The 13,521-nt window shown below is 39.0% G+C and overlaps 2 protein-coding genes across 2 annotated transcripts; one reads left to right on the forward strand and one right to left on the reverse strand.

Moving 5' to 3' along the window:
- Positions 1 to 979: 979 nt before the first annotated feature.
- On the reverse strand, positions 980 to 7,697 carry LOC109472569 (CD209 antigen-like protein A). Its single transcript, XM_019772354.1, has 4 exons — positions 7,661 to 7,697; positions 7,178 to 7,438; positions 1,809 to 2,098; positions 980 to 1,123 (listed from the first exon to the last, which is right to left on the reverse strand). The coding sequence occupies exons 1-4, from the start codon at positions 7,695 to 7,697 to the stop codon at positions 980 to 982; spliced, it is 732 nt and encodes a 243-aa protein (XP_019627913.1).
- A 2,542-nt stretch (positions 7,698 to 10,239) lies between these two features.
- LOC109472570 (decorin-like) lies at positions 10,240 to 13,462 on the forward strand. Its single transcript, XM_019772355.1, is given in 5 exon segments — positions 10,240 to 10,412; positions 10,911 to 11,075; positions 11,199 to 11,368; positions 12,986 to 13,134; positions 13,241 to 13,462. Coding segments are annotated over 5 exon segments (879 nt in total).
- Positions 13,463 to 13,521: the final 59 nt, after the last annotated feature.

Below are 13,521 nucleotides of genomic sequence, written 5' to 3' on the forward strand. Positions count from 1 at the left end.
ATCAACACAATTCCTGTTTGAAATACAACAGCTTTAATATATATACATACATAAAAATACATTCGAATATATTATACGCTTTAAAACAAATATGGATAATTTCATTTAATGCAAATTGTAGTTTAAATGAAGCTAAACAAAAAAGTTTATTGGACAGAAAAATGCTACAAAGGTTTACAGAAAGAGTCGCATGCCCCTATACCCTATAACATAATGGTATCAGCCATAACACGACATGTGCTGTTATTCCGCCATAACACCACATGTGCTGTTATCGGGAAATAACAGCACGGGTATCCGGGCCTCTGATTGGTCCACGCCGTCCGGCTATATGATAATAGAATATACTGCTTACAAGTCTGCTATTTTCCAAGTCTGTAGATAAAACATTAAACGTGGCAATCATAAAAATTCTTACAACACATTTACAACTTCTGCTATAGGAGTGTTATTAAACTGCAATACAACTTTAAAGGATTTCATTGAAATCTCTTGTGTCTCAATTCTTGAGCTATGAGTCGTCATCTTTTTTTGCTAAGCTCACTATTGAAATGGCAAAAGTACATGACAACGGATGGGCCATGTGCTTTATGCTTTCTTTACCAATTCTTACAAATTAGAATTCTATTCAGAATCTGGACGCAATGTGGATTCAGTTTTATCGAACGTCACTTTACGTGGGTTCAAGGGCCGCCATGTGTATGACATTGCGCCACCCAGCAAAGACATTAACCTTTGAGCCCACCGCAGGTGGCAAAAACTATAATGGTTTTTGGTGACGTCTCAGGGAGGAGCCTAATGGTACAGTATTGTGTGTAGTTTGCAAGAATTCTAGGAATTTATGTTTTCATTGCCAGTCTTGTTTCTCTTTGTATTACCTTTAAAAGGCATGGCTACGCTAACATCTGAATATGTGCTTAGTTAATTCAATGCGTAACAATGTTAGCAGCAAATTTAAACAGTCCATCGAACCATCCATTTAGGCTGGAGAGTGCTGACAGATGAACCTCTTCGGCTTGTAGCAAGCGTCGTCGTCCCACATGGGGGAACCGGTGGGGCGTGACCAGTACTGGCCACATAAGCGCGGGAATCGGGGGTTACTTGGCTGGCCTGGATTCCAAGCCTATTCAAACATTAAGTACATATAAGAAACATTTAAACTTAAATTGTATTTATGCGTTACTCAAAATGGGGGTACAAAATAATGCATGGATAAGGGGCATGCAGAAAGCTGCTAGTCTTACCGTGAATGAAGTCGAATGACTCGTATTTCGGGACTTATTATAACTAGAAACTATAAATATTTCTACGTTGATGTAAGCAAGACTTCCAGGTGAACAATATTTTAAAAAGGATTAAAAAAACTAGTTTCGAATAAAATCCCTCACTCTTCTTAAGTGTCTCTAGAATGGACTGAGAGAAAAAAAGTCGACACTAATTTGATGTGAAGGAACATCCTCTTTACATGCTCTTTACAGTGACACTTGCGACTATTGTTAATCTGGATTTTTCATTTCCATCACAAGTGATTAGTGTCGAATTGTTCTCTCATGATCAGTTCATTCTAGTAAGAATCATGAAGAGTACTAGTGGCAGATATCCGCACGAAATCTTTGCAATTTATCCACTAGTAGAGTTTCAATTTCTGTTAATGTCCACCGAATTTCAAATCATTTTCATTTCATTACTTTCTAACTACTCTCTCTTTCTTAATTTCTCTCTCTCCCTCTTTCTGTCTCTCCCCCTCCCTATCTCTCTCTTTCTCTCTCTCTCTCTCTGCTACTGACAAACTGAGTGCCTCAACATACCTTGTACCCTTCGACTAATGACCCGTCCTCCCAAGTCCAGATCCAATAACTCCCGAGCGGCCATGGCACAAACTTCGCTTTGTCACGCATGCCGATCCAGTATTGGCAGTTGTCTCCTTTGCCTGTGACCAGATCTCTCAGAGCGACGTCCAGTTCTTTCGTTTTCGGCACGGCTAGTGTGGCTTCTTCTTTCTTGCATGCCGCCTTGGCGTCATCATAGGATAGTTTTGTTACAGACAGCCTGAGGCAGGTCCCGGCGAGAAGACTGGAGCCGTTTTTGCAGCGGGGAGCTGGGAAGACCAGTTGTAGGCAGCGTAAGGTTATACATTTTTTAGCCCTCAATACTACAGGAGGTAAACTCTTTTTAACCCAATGAGCAACTAAAGGCCACTGGTGAGTGAGTCAATGGGTGTACATATCACCATTTAGCAAACATTCGGATACGATTCTTGGTGGTTAGTTTGTAGTCTCCACTAGACTTCTTTTGCAGGCTGAATAATTCGTAGAAATCGGCCTAAAAAGGGTATTAATTGGCCAAAGAAGGTAGCCGGCCAGAGAAGCTCCATTTGCCTGCCGAGCTAGAAGCTTCTCTGGCCGGCTACCTTCTCTGGCCAATTAATACCCTTTTTAGGCCGATTTCTACGATTTATTCAGCCTGCAAAAGACGTCTGGTGAAGACTAGTTAGTTTGTAGTCCACTCAGTGCCAATCATATTCTACACCAAACCTGTAACAGTTACTAAACGGTGAATAGTTTATGCCATTGTTTATAGTATAGATGTCTCTACAATACATGTAGATTCGGAGTCCAGGAGACCTAGTATTACATCAAAATCTTGTGAGATTCGGCGTGGGTATGCTGTAAATATTTACCAACAACAATTCATTATAAACTTTGGCATGCACCCCTTTAGAATTGTATAATTTGGGACTTTTGACTGTTTTCAGGCCAAAAATGCACTGTTTAGTGTGGATGCGTGACTAGGACATTGGGGAAGGCCCAAATATACTAGTATATGGGCATGCATGCATAGAGAGACAGGAGCAGGCGTTTCTAATTGAAGATGTGTTCCTGATTAGATGTTCACTTAATTGCTTTATTTCCTAAAGGAACACATGTGTATACTTATAACAGGAGCAATTAGCTTGTTTTTGTTTAGAAGTACTGGCTAGGAAATATAGTGCCCTCACTGCCCTGGCCTGGGTTGTATTCGGTTGTACGTCACATAACGTACATTTTTATACCTTGCAATCTTTAAACCATATTTGGTTATTGAGCAAATATTGGCCTTTCTTGTTTTATGATACATAATCATTTTTTGGAAAGTGCACATTCAATCTAATGTAGAATATACAAAGCCATCTAACGAATTACCGTGTTCAGGTGGTCGTGCTAATACATGAACTCCCACTGTCGCTGGACGTTCAGTCGTCTTCTCCATTATCAGTCCCTCGTTATGGTTACGTAGGGAAAACTGAAATCAAAATTACAATGAGTTATTATAATGGTAATGGTGATAAAGGAGAAAGCACAACATAATAAAAAAGTATATTTATTCATTCTACTCGGGACTGACTTACTTATTTATATCTAAATTTTCAAGCTACATTTTAAAATACATAATATGGTTTACCTTATGGAAAAATAATTATAATATTATATAATATTAATTATTATTATAATAATTTTATACAAGGTTCCTCTGCCCTAAGAATTTATCACAAAAGAAATGGGAAAGAAGGAATCTGCTGCTTGTGAAAAGTTTGTATTAGAATTCGAAGCTTCTTCTGCTTCTACTTCTATACAATACTGGACAATTCCCCTCTCGGGGTGTAACGTCCAGGGTTAGACTTACTTTGGTTGATGTGCCTGTGGTGTCAGTTGAGATTACTCCTGGCAGATAAGTTGAGTGATTTGGATGTGTGTCCACCGTCTCTGGCAGTTCTGTTGTGTTGTCCAGTAGTGCCGATGACACCAAACGACTTTCCGGTAGGCGTTCATTAGAAGACTCTTTGATGGTTGAGTCTGCTGTGTCAGCGTTCTGTAAAAATTATGACCAACTTGTTAAAAGAGGTACGAATAGCAAAGTTCTTTGATCACAGCCATTTATTTTTCACGAGTCGACGTTTTGATGACCGCCTGTCATCTTCATCAGGTCAATTCTGACTGGTTTACTGTGCACTGACGCTAGATTTTTCTCCCTACATTCCAACATCTAATCACAAGACGTGGTGACGGCATACTCGAGTGTTTTCAACTTATATCAATGCCGCCACCAACACAGGGGACAGTACAATACTCATTTTCACCTGAGCGAAGTGAGGAAAGTAGTGTTAAGTGCCTAGTGCATAGCGCACTTAAGGTGTTACATAGTAACAGTGCACTGTTACTTGGTTCACAGTGCTGTCAGCAATGCATTTCCAAACGTAGTACAATTGTGACATACCTACTAGGCATTGATACATCATAGGGACATATGTGGTTCCAAATGTTCCAAGTGTCGCAGTCCCAAAAAGAAATTATTGAAAGTCTTGTCACATACGTATTGTTAGAAATCATAACGTCGGCTCGTGAAAAATAAATGGTTGTGATCAAAGAACTTTGCTATTCATTCGTTTACCAAGCAACCTGATGAAATTATTTACGGAATGAAATCGGTACTTAAGAATTTTACTTTACAGTCCATTGCAGGATCTGTGTTTTAAATTTTAACTGAAAATGTGTGCCTAAGTTTGGAGATACAGACCAATGTACAATTTTTAACAGCGTTAAAGATGTAAAAGGTGTACACAATTGCCATTCATATGGCTTCCACATTTTTCGTACGTAAAAAAAAGAAACTACATGAATAAACCAACCTAATGAATATAGAAAACATTTCAAGAAATCATTCAAAAGATTATCAGCAAATAAAAAGAGCGGGGTACCGCAATGATTAAAGTAAATTATGAACTTATTTTGTTAGTAGTTGTGGGTTAAATTATATTGCAGTAGAAATTAATTCACTGCGTACTAAGTGTATGTATTAAGCTAAGTAAAAAGCGCTGATGCTGTAACTTGTACAAATACCTTGTTTCCCGCCGAGTTGAAATACATGAAGGCACAAGCTCCTGCACTTAACAGGGCTACTATCGGAAGAGCGATTGCTATTACACGCAGTAGGCTGGGGCGCTGAAACTTGCATCTTTTAAGTCGCCCACAAATGTTTTCAGCACTGGTGCCACCTGTGTGTAGCCAAAGATTGATATAAGTTTAGCATATCTCTATTTGGTATGGTCATGGTATGTACAGATTTTTGTACAAGACTAAAACTTCGGAGAAAAATGGTAACAAACATCCGCGAACCTCTCACGACAAGATGATGACAAAACTTTGGATATTAAACTGATTCTTTATTCAAACAAAAGAATATATATATATATATATAAAGTTCTGGTGTCGAGGGTATTAACCTGGTTTGTAAAAATTAATCGTTAAAGCTGAAAAAGTTAATTTTTAAAGCCCATAGAAATGACTGGTTTGCAACTGCTACGATCAAATAAATAATATGTTGTAAATGAAATATTGTTATGAAAGATGAAAGATTGTCGTGTTGTTGATCATATGTATGTGCAAAATATAAATCTTCACGGAGAATTGTCGCATGCATATGGACACTTGTTTTTGTTCAAGCGTATGGAACATTTTGGATTCAAACAAGTGAGTCGGAAGAAAGTTACCTTCTTTTTGATCTTGTCGTAGAGGACCAGGTACATACCACGCGTTTCTAATCAAACCTCCCGAGTTGTTGCCTGTAGCTGGGAACAATGAGATTGTCTAGTGATTCGAATGCTCGCCATGACTGATTTTATCACTTGCAATTGTCTTGCGTAGGTCTCTGAGTTGATCACTGTCGATCGACATCACATCATACACTCCACTATTGGAAAAGGAAAATTTGCACTCGGTGACAAATTTTTTGGCTTCAATCATTTGCTTTTAAGTGAAGAATCTAAAAATTGCTTCAATAGCACCTTTTGCACATATGTCTTTCATGTCAAATTTCGCTACCAACTACACGTAGTATTGTCACTTGCACGTGGTATCATCTATCTTACCCGTAGGCGACGTCTCCAATTTCATCCCAAGTGCAGACTCATCGTTGGAAGCAATATTGTTTTTCGGATTGAATTTTGGAATCTAAATATTGAATAGACACAGGGTAGGCCATACTCGTATTTCACCTTCGATGTAGATCTCTTTTCCAGATCTATCATATCTAAATGTTGATTCTGGTAAGCTAAGGTTCTCCAAAAAATGTAAAACAGCATATTTTATGGAAAAATACATGGACTTAATCGATTTGAACATTCGCTCTGCAATATGTAAATTACAAATTAGTGCACACCCTCTCGAAACTGAGAGAGAGGCGATATACACATGTATCTCAAATTGTAGGTGAACGAAATGAACTCTTTGACGTAGCTTCCAAATTCTACCCAAACTTTCCCACATATACAAATAAAAAATAAAAAAAACTAACTCTCCTCTTAACATCCAACAGCCCACAAATTACAGAAAACGTGGGATCCTTTGTCTTCCTCTTGTCTTAAAAAAAGAAGTCAAACCCAGTAGTTTTTACTAGTAGTTTCTTAGTAGTTATCAGTAGTTATATGTGTACTAATTGTCTGTTTCTATACCAAATGTTTCTTCTGTTCTTGCAATTAGCCCTCGGGCATGAATTTGCAATAAACTTGCTATTGTTAAATGCACGGAAACAAGGTCTTATGAAGTACTTTCCCATATTTTGATTTTCTGCACCAGAAAGTCATAAAGGCTTGTGCACAAGAAACACAGGGGGTTGACCAACTGAGAATTGCCGACAACTGTTGAACTATATCTGATGGATTAGTCTGGAAAAGATATTTGCCGATTGAATTTCTTTCTTAGGATTCTTTTCAAGATTCAAAGGTATGCACGCAGCAAAATGAAGATCAGTAATGCACAGTTATGACGCACAATAGGTCGAAATCTATATATTCTTTCCATGAATCGTATTATGTTGCAACACACCGCGGCATTTTAACACTTCCTTTTGTGTTTACTGTTGCGGGATACATTACTATAGATATCTGATACTAACTCATTGTAAAGATCAACGATCAACATTCAAGATACGGCATCATTCCTTATATTTATACCTTTCATTTGGTTTGAAATATTCTCCGATAGTCAAAGGAAGCTAATAATAAGAATTGGTTCAATACGAGATATCCACTATCGAATAGGATAGAAAATATGCACGATTTACAGCCCTGAAAAATGTTTTTACTGCAGTCAACGAACGGTTGAATCTTTAGTTGTGACAGAATACAATCAGAAGGATGTACCTCCGTGTTTAGTTTGCTGTAAACCGCCAGGCTTGTTCATTGCGTTGGTGAGTGGGTTGGTGACTTTGTTATCAGCAGCCACATGGGGCGTACCGGCACTGATGTGGTGTTCCCTGGCCTGTGGTTCTTTGTGGACTTCATCATGGTCGATGTAGTTGTAAGTGTGGCTGTCTACATCTTCATAGTCGATGTTGTAAATGTGGCTCTCTACATCTTCATCGTTCTCATTGATAGCAGGTAGCTCATCTACCTTCTCCATATCTGTGGTAAAAAAATCAAGTTCTGTTATCTTCTACATAAAACCTAGATCATTACCTCCATGAAATCCGATTTAAATGTTTACTACAATGATAATGTTATGGCAACAAAATCAATGATCATTATCCAAGACAATACAGCTTGCCTGATGCCTATCTGCGTTGCTACGTAAATGGGAGATAAAAATCTTTCCAAATTGAATACACAATGAACTGTCTTAACTACCTTTTTTGTTGAAATCTTCTTCTGAAGGCGATGTCATCGTGTTACGAACTCTGCTGTCTCTGCTCGGTTCCTTTACTGATGAACTTACGGTTTGCTAAACAACTACGCGGAACAAAAATTCTCTCCTTATTTTGGTGTCCTTATTTTAGAGATGAATTCTGTCGAGGATGGCTGAACCAACAGTGAGGAAACAGTAGCTGGAATGGTTGGTGTGGCTTGTAGACAAAGTGAAGTCACGACGACTCGCCTAGACTAATCAGGTCAGATCTCATGACAAATCCACCCACCTAGGTCAAAGTTACAAATCCACCCACCTAGGTCAGGTACAAGACAATTTAAAAGAAGATTCTAATATTCAATCCGAAACACAATCTTGCAAAGATGAGTTTGCACTCCTGATTAAAACTGTTGCCCACGCATGAAATTGATCATACCTAGATATACATGTACGATACATGTAGAAACTATATATGACCATGTTAAACTTTCTGTTGTTTTGAATCTTCATACTTTATGTTTACACAGAGTTGATCCTGTACTCAGTTTACCGTAAGCTATGAGTTTTAGCATGTAATTTTATCATTAAGAGATATCAATGTCTTGTATATGAGAATCAAAGACGAGTACAATGGACAAACTCTAAATACTTACGAGTTGTAGTATAAACCGAGCACAACGGACAAATTGTAAATACTTAGGCAATCCAGGAGTAAGTCTGCAAAATGGTATCGTAATATAACGTTTCAATGTTTCAAAGTTTCTGTCTTGGAGCCAGCGGGCCCGATCAATGGCATGCTGGGGATCTCATCACACATCCGCTGTCGTTTTCTCTGATTGAAATCGTATTTTCAACCAACTTATCCTGTTATAAAGAGCGTGAATCTTCCATTTCTTTACTTGACTGCATACAAGGTATCGACGTGTTGATTCTTGAGTTTGGATCATGTCACAAATTGCAGTTTCCAGATGGACTTAAGTTCCTGCACTCTTTCCAAGTAAGGCAATGACTACATCATTGTGATTGATACATTTTTCGGACAGTCAATATTTACCAGCAGAATAATATAGTAATAATAAAACCTGCATGTCAGCTGTTGGCACCTTGCTCTTCTTATGATAGCTGTTTGTTTAGTCACTATCAAATATAAAAAAAAAACACATTTTCTTAGTATCAGGTATGACGAAAACAAGTAAACATGTGCATCAACACATGCATTATGATGTGAATTTTCATCATGATTATTAATGTTAAATGTTACTTAAATAGCCAGCTTCAGACAATCAATTCAACCATGTGACTTGGGTTGTTTGCTACACGCCATTTCGCAGTTCAGCTACCGAAGGAGGCTGGCACACCCTACAAGACAACAAGCTACCCGTCAATAAAGTTCCTGTCAAAAAAGCGCCAACGGAAGGTATTCTGAATCACTTGTAATGCACGAACAGAAACACAAATGCTAAACTTTGCTGTGTATAGGTTTGCCAAACCTTCACCAGATCTAGAGTCATCTGGCTGCGCCCACTGAGGCAGGGAATAAGATACTAGACAGGTCTTAGGTGACCGTGTATCTGCCGTTTTCTGAGTATTGGCAATGATAGTTAGGCCCTTTTTCTACTAAGGATAGATAGTTTAAGGATAAACGATTCAATTTGATCCAGATTCGATCCGCATCAAAGTGAATCTATTCGGCTCGATCCAGGCAATTCATTCTTAGTGGGAAAAGGTCAAAGAAGCCTGGCCGTCAGAAAACGTTTTTAACAATCTTCCGTCGTAATATCTGCTTGGATATTTGGTTAGTTCTAATGAGGAAACGGCTGCAACATTATTAATTTTACTTTTGACGTCGCACTTTTGGCAAATATTTGTTGAAAGAATAATTACCATAATGTCTTGTCAAGCCACAATCTGCTTGAAATGTTTGAAGGCTGCAATTTTGCAATCACAAGTTAGGCTTTACGTACCGAAGGACTGACCCTCTGTGGCTCATGCGTTTTAACGCCGCCAACCTGAAAAGTAGGGCTGAATGCCAAATGGCAAATTTCCTAAAAGTAATTTTCCGTATAATTATATATTTTTCTATTTTATTTTGCAACTTACTTTGATGCCAGTTTTTTTTTAAGATTCTAAACTGCGACTGTTTCGTTTATGACCCAATCTTAAGTTAGAAATCTGATCCCAGGTTATACTTTCTTACTACAATGCAGGTATGACGACGACAAGTAAGCATAGTATACAATTTGAGACATCATGATTATCAGTTTCTTCATGATCCTATTAATGTTAATATTATTCAAATAGCCGGCTTTAGACAATCAACACCACCATATATGTAAGACTGACCTTGGGTTGTTTTCCATATGGCATTGCCGACCAGCTACTGAAGGAGAACACGTCAGGCATTTTGAAGTAATACATTCATGTTTGAGTCAAAAGGAAAAAAAAATTCCCCTTTTTGAATGGAGACTCTCACCTTACAACCCTTCTATTTTATGGCAAGTTTTCGTCTTTTTTAAATAGAGCTCTAAGAAACAATTTTGGTTTGGCCTTACAAATTTAATCTTTGCTGTGGCAGAACACCATGGGAAGAAAGCTGCGACACATGCTGATGTTACTTCTCATCATCCTGAGGGAACCCAACATGCCAGAAGCTACCTGCAGCTGTCCATCACCAATCTGCAGATGTCCCAACCTAGGCCTCAGCAGCGTCCCTCAGACCCTCCCAACATCCATCACTCTCTTGGAATTGAGCAATAATTGTATCACAACTGTAAATCATGTCCTCATGTATAGGGATTTGGAATCCTTGTACCTTTCTAAAAACCAGATAAAGACTATTCATCCTACCGCATTTCAAAAACTACCCCGATTACGACTTTTGGATCTGACCAACAACCATATAACAATTATTCAAACAGGTACATTTCACGACCTACCAAAACTTGAACATTTGTTCCTGTCCGACAACCAGATAGGAATGATTTTTCCTGGTACATTTAAAAATCTACCTCTACTTCAAAAGTTGGATCTGTCAATGAACAATTTAACTAAAATTCACGAGGGCACATTTAATAATCTATCAATGCTACAAGAGTTATCACTGTCCGCCAACCAGATTACAATGGTTCATGCAGCTTCATTTCAAAATCTATCTCTACTACAACATTTGACCCTAAACAGCAACCAGATAACAAAAATTTGGTCAGGCACATTTCATAACCTATCCTTCCTAAAAACATTGCGCCTGATTTTTAACCAAATAACAGTGATTCAGATGAATACATTTAAAAACCTCCCCCAACTACAACAGTTGTACCTGTTTAAAAACCGGATAACCAGTGTTCCACCTGGTGCATTTCAAAATTTACCTCGGTTAAAAGAACTGTATCTACATAACAACGAGATAAAAATCCTTCAGTCTAGTACGTTTAAAGATCTACCCTTACTACAAAAGCTGTACCTGTCCAACAACCATATAAAAGTGATTCAGACGGGTTCATTTCAAAATCTACCCCAATTATATCAGTTGGACCTTTATAGAAACCAGATAGCAATGATTCAGGCAGAAACATTTAAAGATCTACCCGCACTACTACAGGTGCACCTGCACATAAACCAAATAACAACGGTTCAGGCAGGTTCATTTCAAAATTTACCTCGACTAAGAGAGTTGCGCCTGTACTCCAACCATATAGATATAATTCAGGAAGGTTCATTTCAAAATCTACCTGGACTAAAATATTTGTACCTATCCAACAACCAGATAACAATGATACAGGCAGGTACATTTTATAATTTATCACAATTACAAGAGTTGGAACTAAAAAACAACAAGATAAGTAACATCCACTTTAATGCATTTAAGACTCTGCCCCAGCTCAAACGTTTGGACCTTAAGAAAAACAAGATATCTGTTATTCCTCCTTCAGCTTTTGGCTTGTTGCCATCTATCAGCTTTGTGAAACTTGAAGAGAACCCTTGGCGGTGTGACTGTAAGATGGGTCCTTTCAGGCTGAATATCACTAAGTTTCCTTCATTTAAAGACCAGATAAAATGTGCCGAACCCATTGAACTGCAGAACAAGAAGCTGATAGATGTCAATCCTGAAGAGATGGTATGTAAAGAGTCAACTGTATCACCTGTAACTGTTGATATCCAGATCTCATCTGCAGTGTCTTCATATTCAGTTGGCAGTTCAGAAACCTATGCTTGTTCATCAAAATATCCCTTAGGCTCGAAATCTGCTACAAAGCTTCTTAGTAAACAATTAGCAAGTTGCGGTCATAATGCTACCGTCTCCCCTCGCTATTACTGGTTGTTTAGTCGAGATGCGTTGTCAACAGCGCGTCTTGTAGAGAACACGAACAAAACAATAAGAACGATCATTTCACCTCCTGCAATCACTTCAGACAAACCAGGATCTCCTGTCAGTTCCCTCCTTCCCGTTCTTACAGTCTGTGGTTCAGTAGCTGGCCTGTTTTTCCTGATTGGCACCGTCTTGGTCCCAATTTGGTTCATAAAGAGGACCAAGAATACTCCTTTAGGACTGAAGCCTAATGTAGTTGCGAGCAACAACACTATATCTACAGTAACGACCAGTGGGGTTCAGAAAGGGCAGGGCCAGCATCAAGCTAACACCCAATCTCTGAAAATTGAAGATATATCACAAAACCAGATACTAGCTGCCTTACAGTCAGTTGAGATGTATGCAGGTGAGGGAACACCACAAAAAGACCCAAAATCTACAGACATGGTCAGTTGTAACAGGCAGGCAAGGCAGGGCCAGCCCCAGGCCATCATTGAATCCATCACGAACACAACAGCTACTGTAATGGCTAGTGATGATCATCACCAGTATGAAGATTTTGACAGCCATCATTTTAAGACAGGGCAGGGGCAGCCTCAGTCCAACACTGAATCTAACAAAAACAACACAACTACTGAAATGGCAAGTGATTATCATCACCAATATGAAGATATTGAAAACCATTGCTTTAAGACAGGGCAGGGGCTGCCTCAGTCTACCACTGAATCTAACAAACACAACACAACTACTGTAATGACCAGTACCAGTGGTGATGATCACACAACGCAGGGCCAGTCTCAGACCATCACTAAATTCTTAGATGCTAGAAATCAATGTTATGGCACTGGACCGACTGCCCCGCAGCTAAATTCCCTATACACAACAGATACTGCAGTGATTAGTGGTCATGACCACACAGGGCAGGGTCAGTCTCAGTCCACCATCGAATCTTTAGATGCTAGAAATCAACCTTATGGCACTGTGCCGACTGACTCTCAGCTAAATTCTCTGTACACAACAGATACTGTCGTGGTAAGTGGTCATGATCAGGCAGAGCAGGGTCAGTCTCAGTCCACTATATGTAACACAAACACAACAGCTACTGTAATGACCAGTGCTCATGATCAGACAGGGCAGGGTCTTTCTCAGGTTATTACTCAATCTCCAATAGTGGAAAATAACGAAATCCCATAACAAGGTCCCAATGTCCCATAACGAAGTGCTAGCTGCCTTAAAGCCAAACCCTATGTATAAAGATGTGAAAACACCACCAGAGGACCCAGCATGTACAGAAATGGCCAGTGGTCATGATCAGACTGGACATAGTTATTCTCAGACCATCGCTGAACCCAACACAAACACCACAGCTACTGTAATGGAAAGTGGTCATTGACAAACGGAACAGGGTCAGTTTAAGACCATTACTGAATCAAACACAAACACCGCAGCTACTGTAATGACAAGTGGTCATGATCAGACAGGGCAGGGTCAGCCTTAGACCATCCCTGAATCCAATACAAACACCGCAGCTACTGCAATGACCAGTGGTCATGATCC

Source organism: Branchiostoma belcheri, unplaced genomic scaffold, assembly GCF_001625305.1.
Source record: "Branchiostoma belcheri isolate BF01 breed outbred unplaced genomic scaffold, Haploidv18h27 scaffold28, whole genome shotgun sequence".
NCBI classification, from domain to species: domain Eukaryota; kingdom Metazoa; phylum Chordata; class Leptocardii; order Amphioxiformes; family Branchiostomatidae; genus Branchiostoma; species Branchiostoma belcheri.

Excerpts from the sequence above, each read along its gene's own strand:
- LOC109472569 (XM_019772354.1), bottom strand. The coding sequence starts at position 7,697 with ATGACATCGCCTTCAGAAGAAGATTTCAACAAAAAAG. Across the intron at positions 2,099-7,177 it reads ACAGCAAACTAAACACGGAG|CTCCCCGCTGCAAAAACGGC; the intron begins GTACATCCTTCT and ends TGGTCTTCCCAG. Across the intron at positions 1,124-1,808 it reads CATTAGTCGAAGGGTACAAG|GCTTGGAATCCAGGCCAGCC; the intron begins GTATGTTGAGGC and ends ATGTTTGAATAG.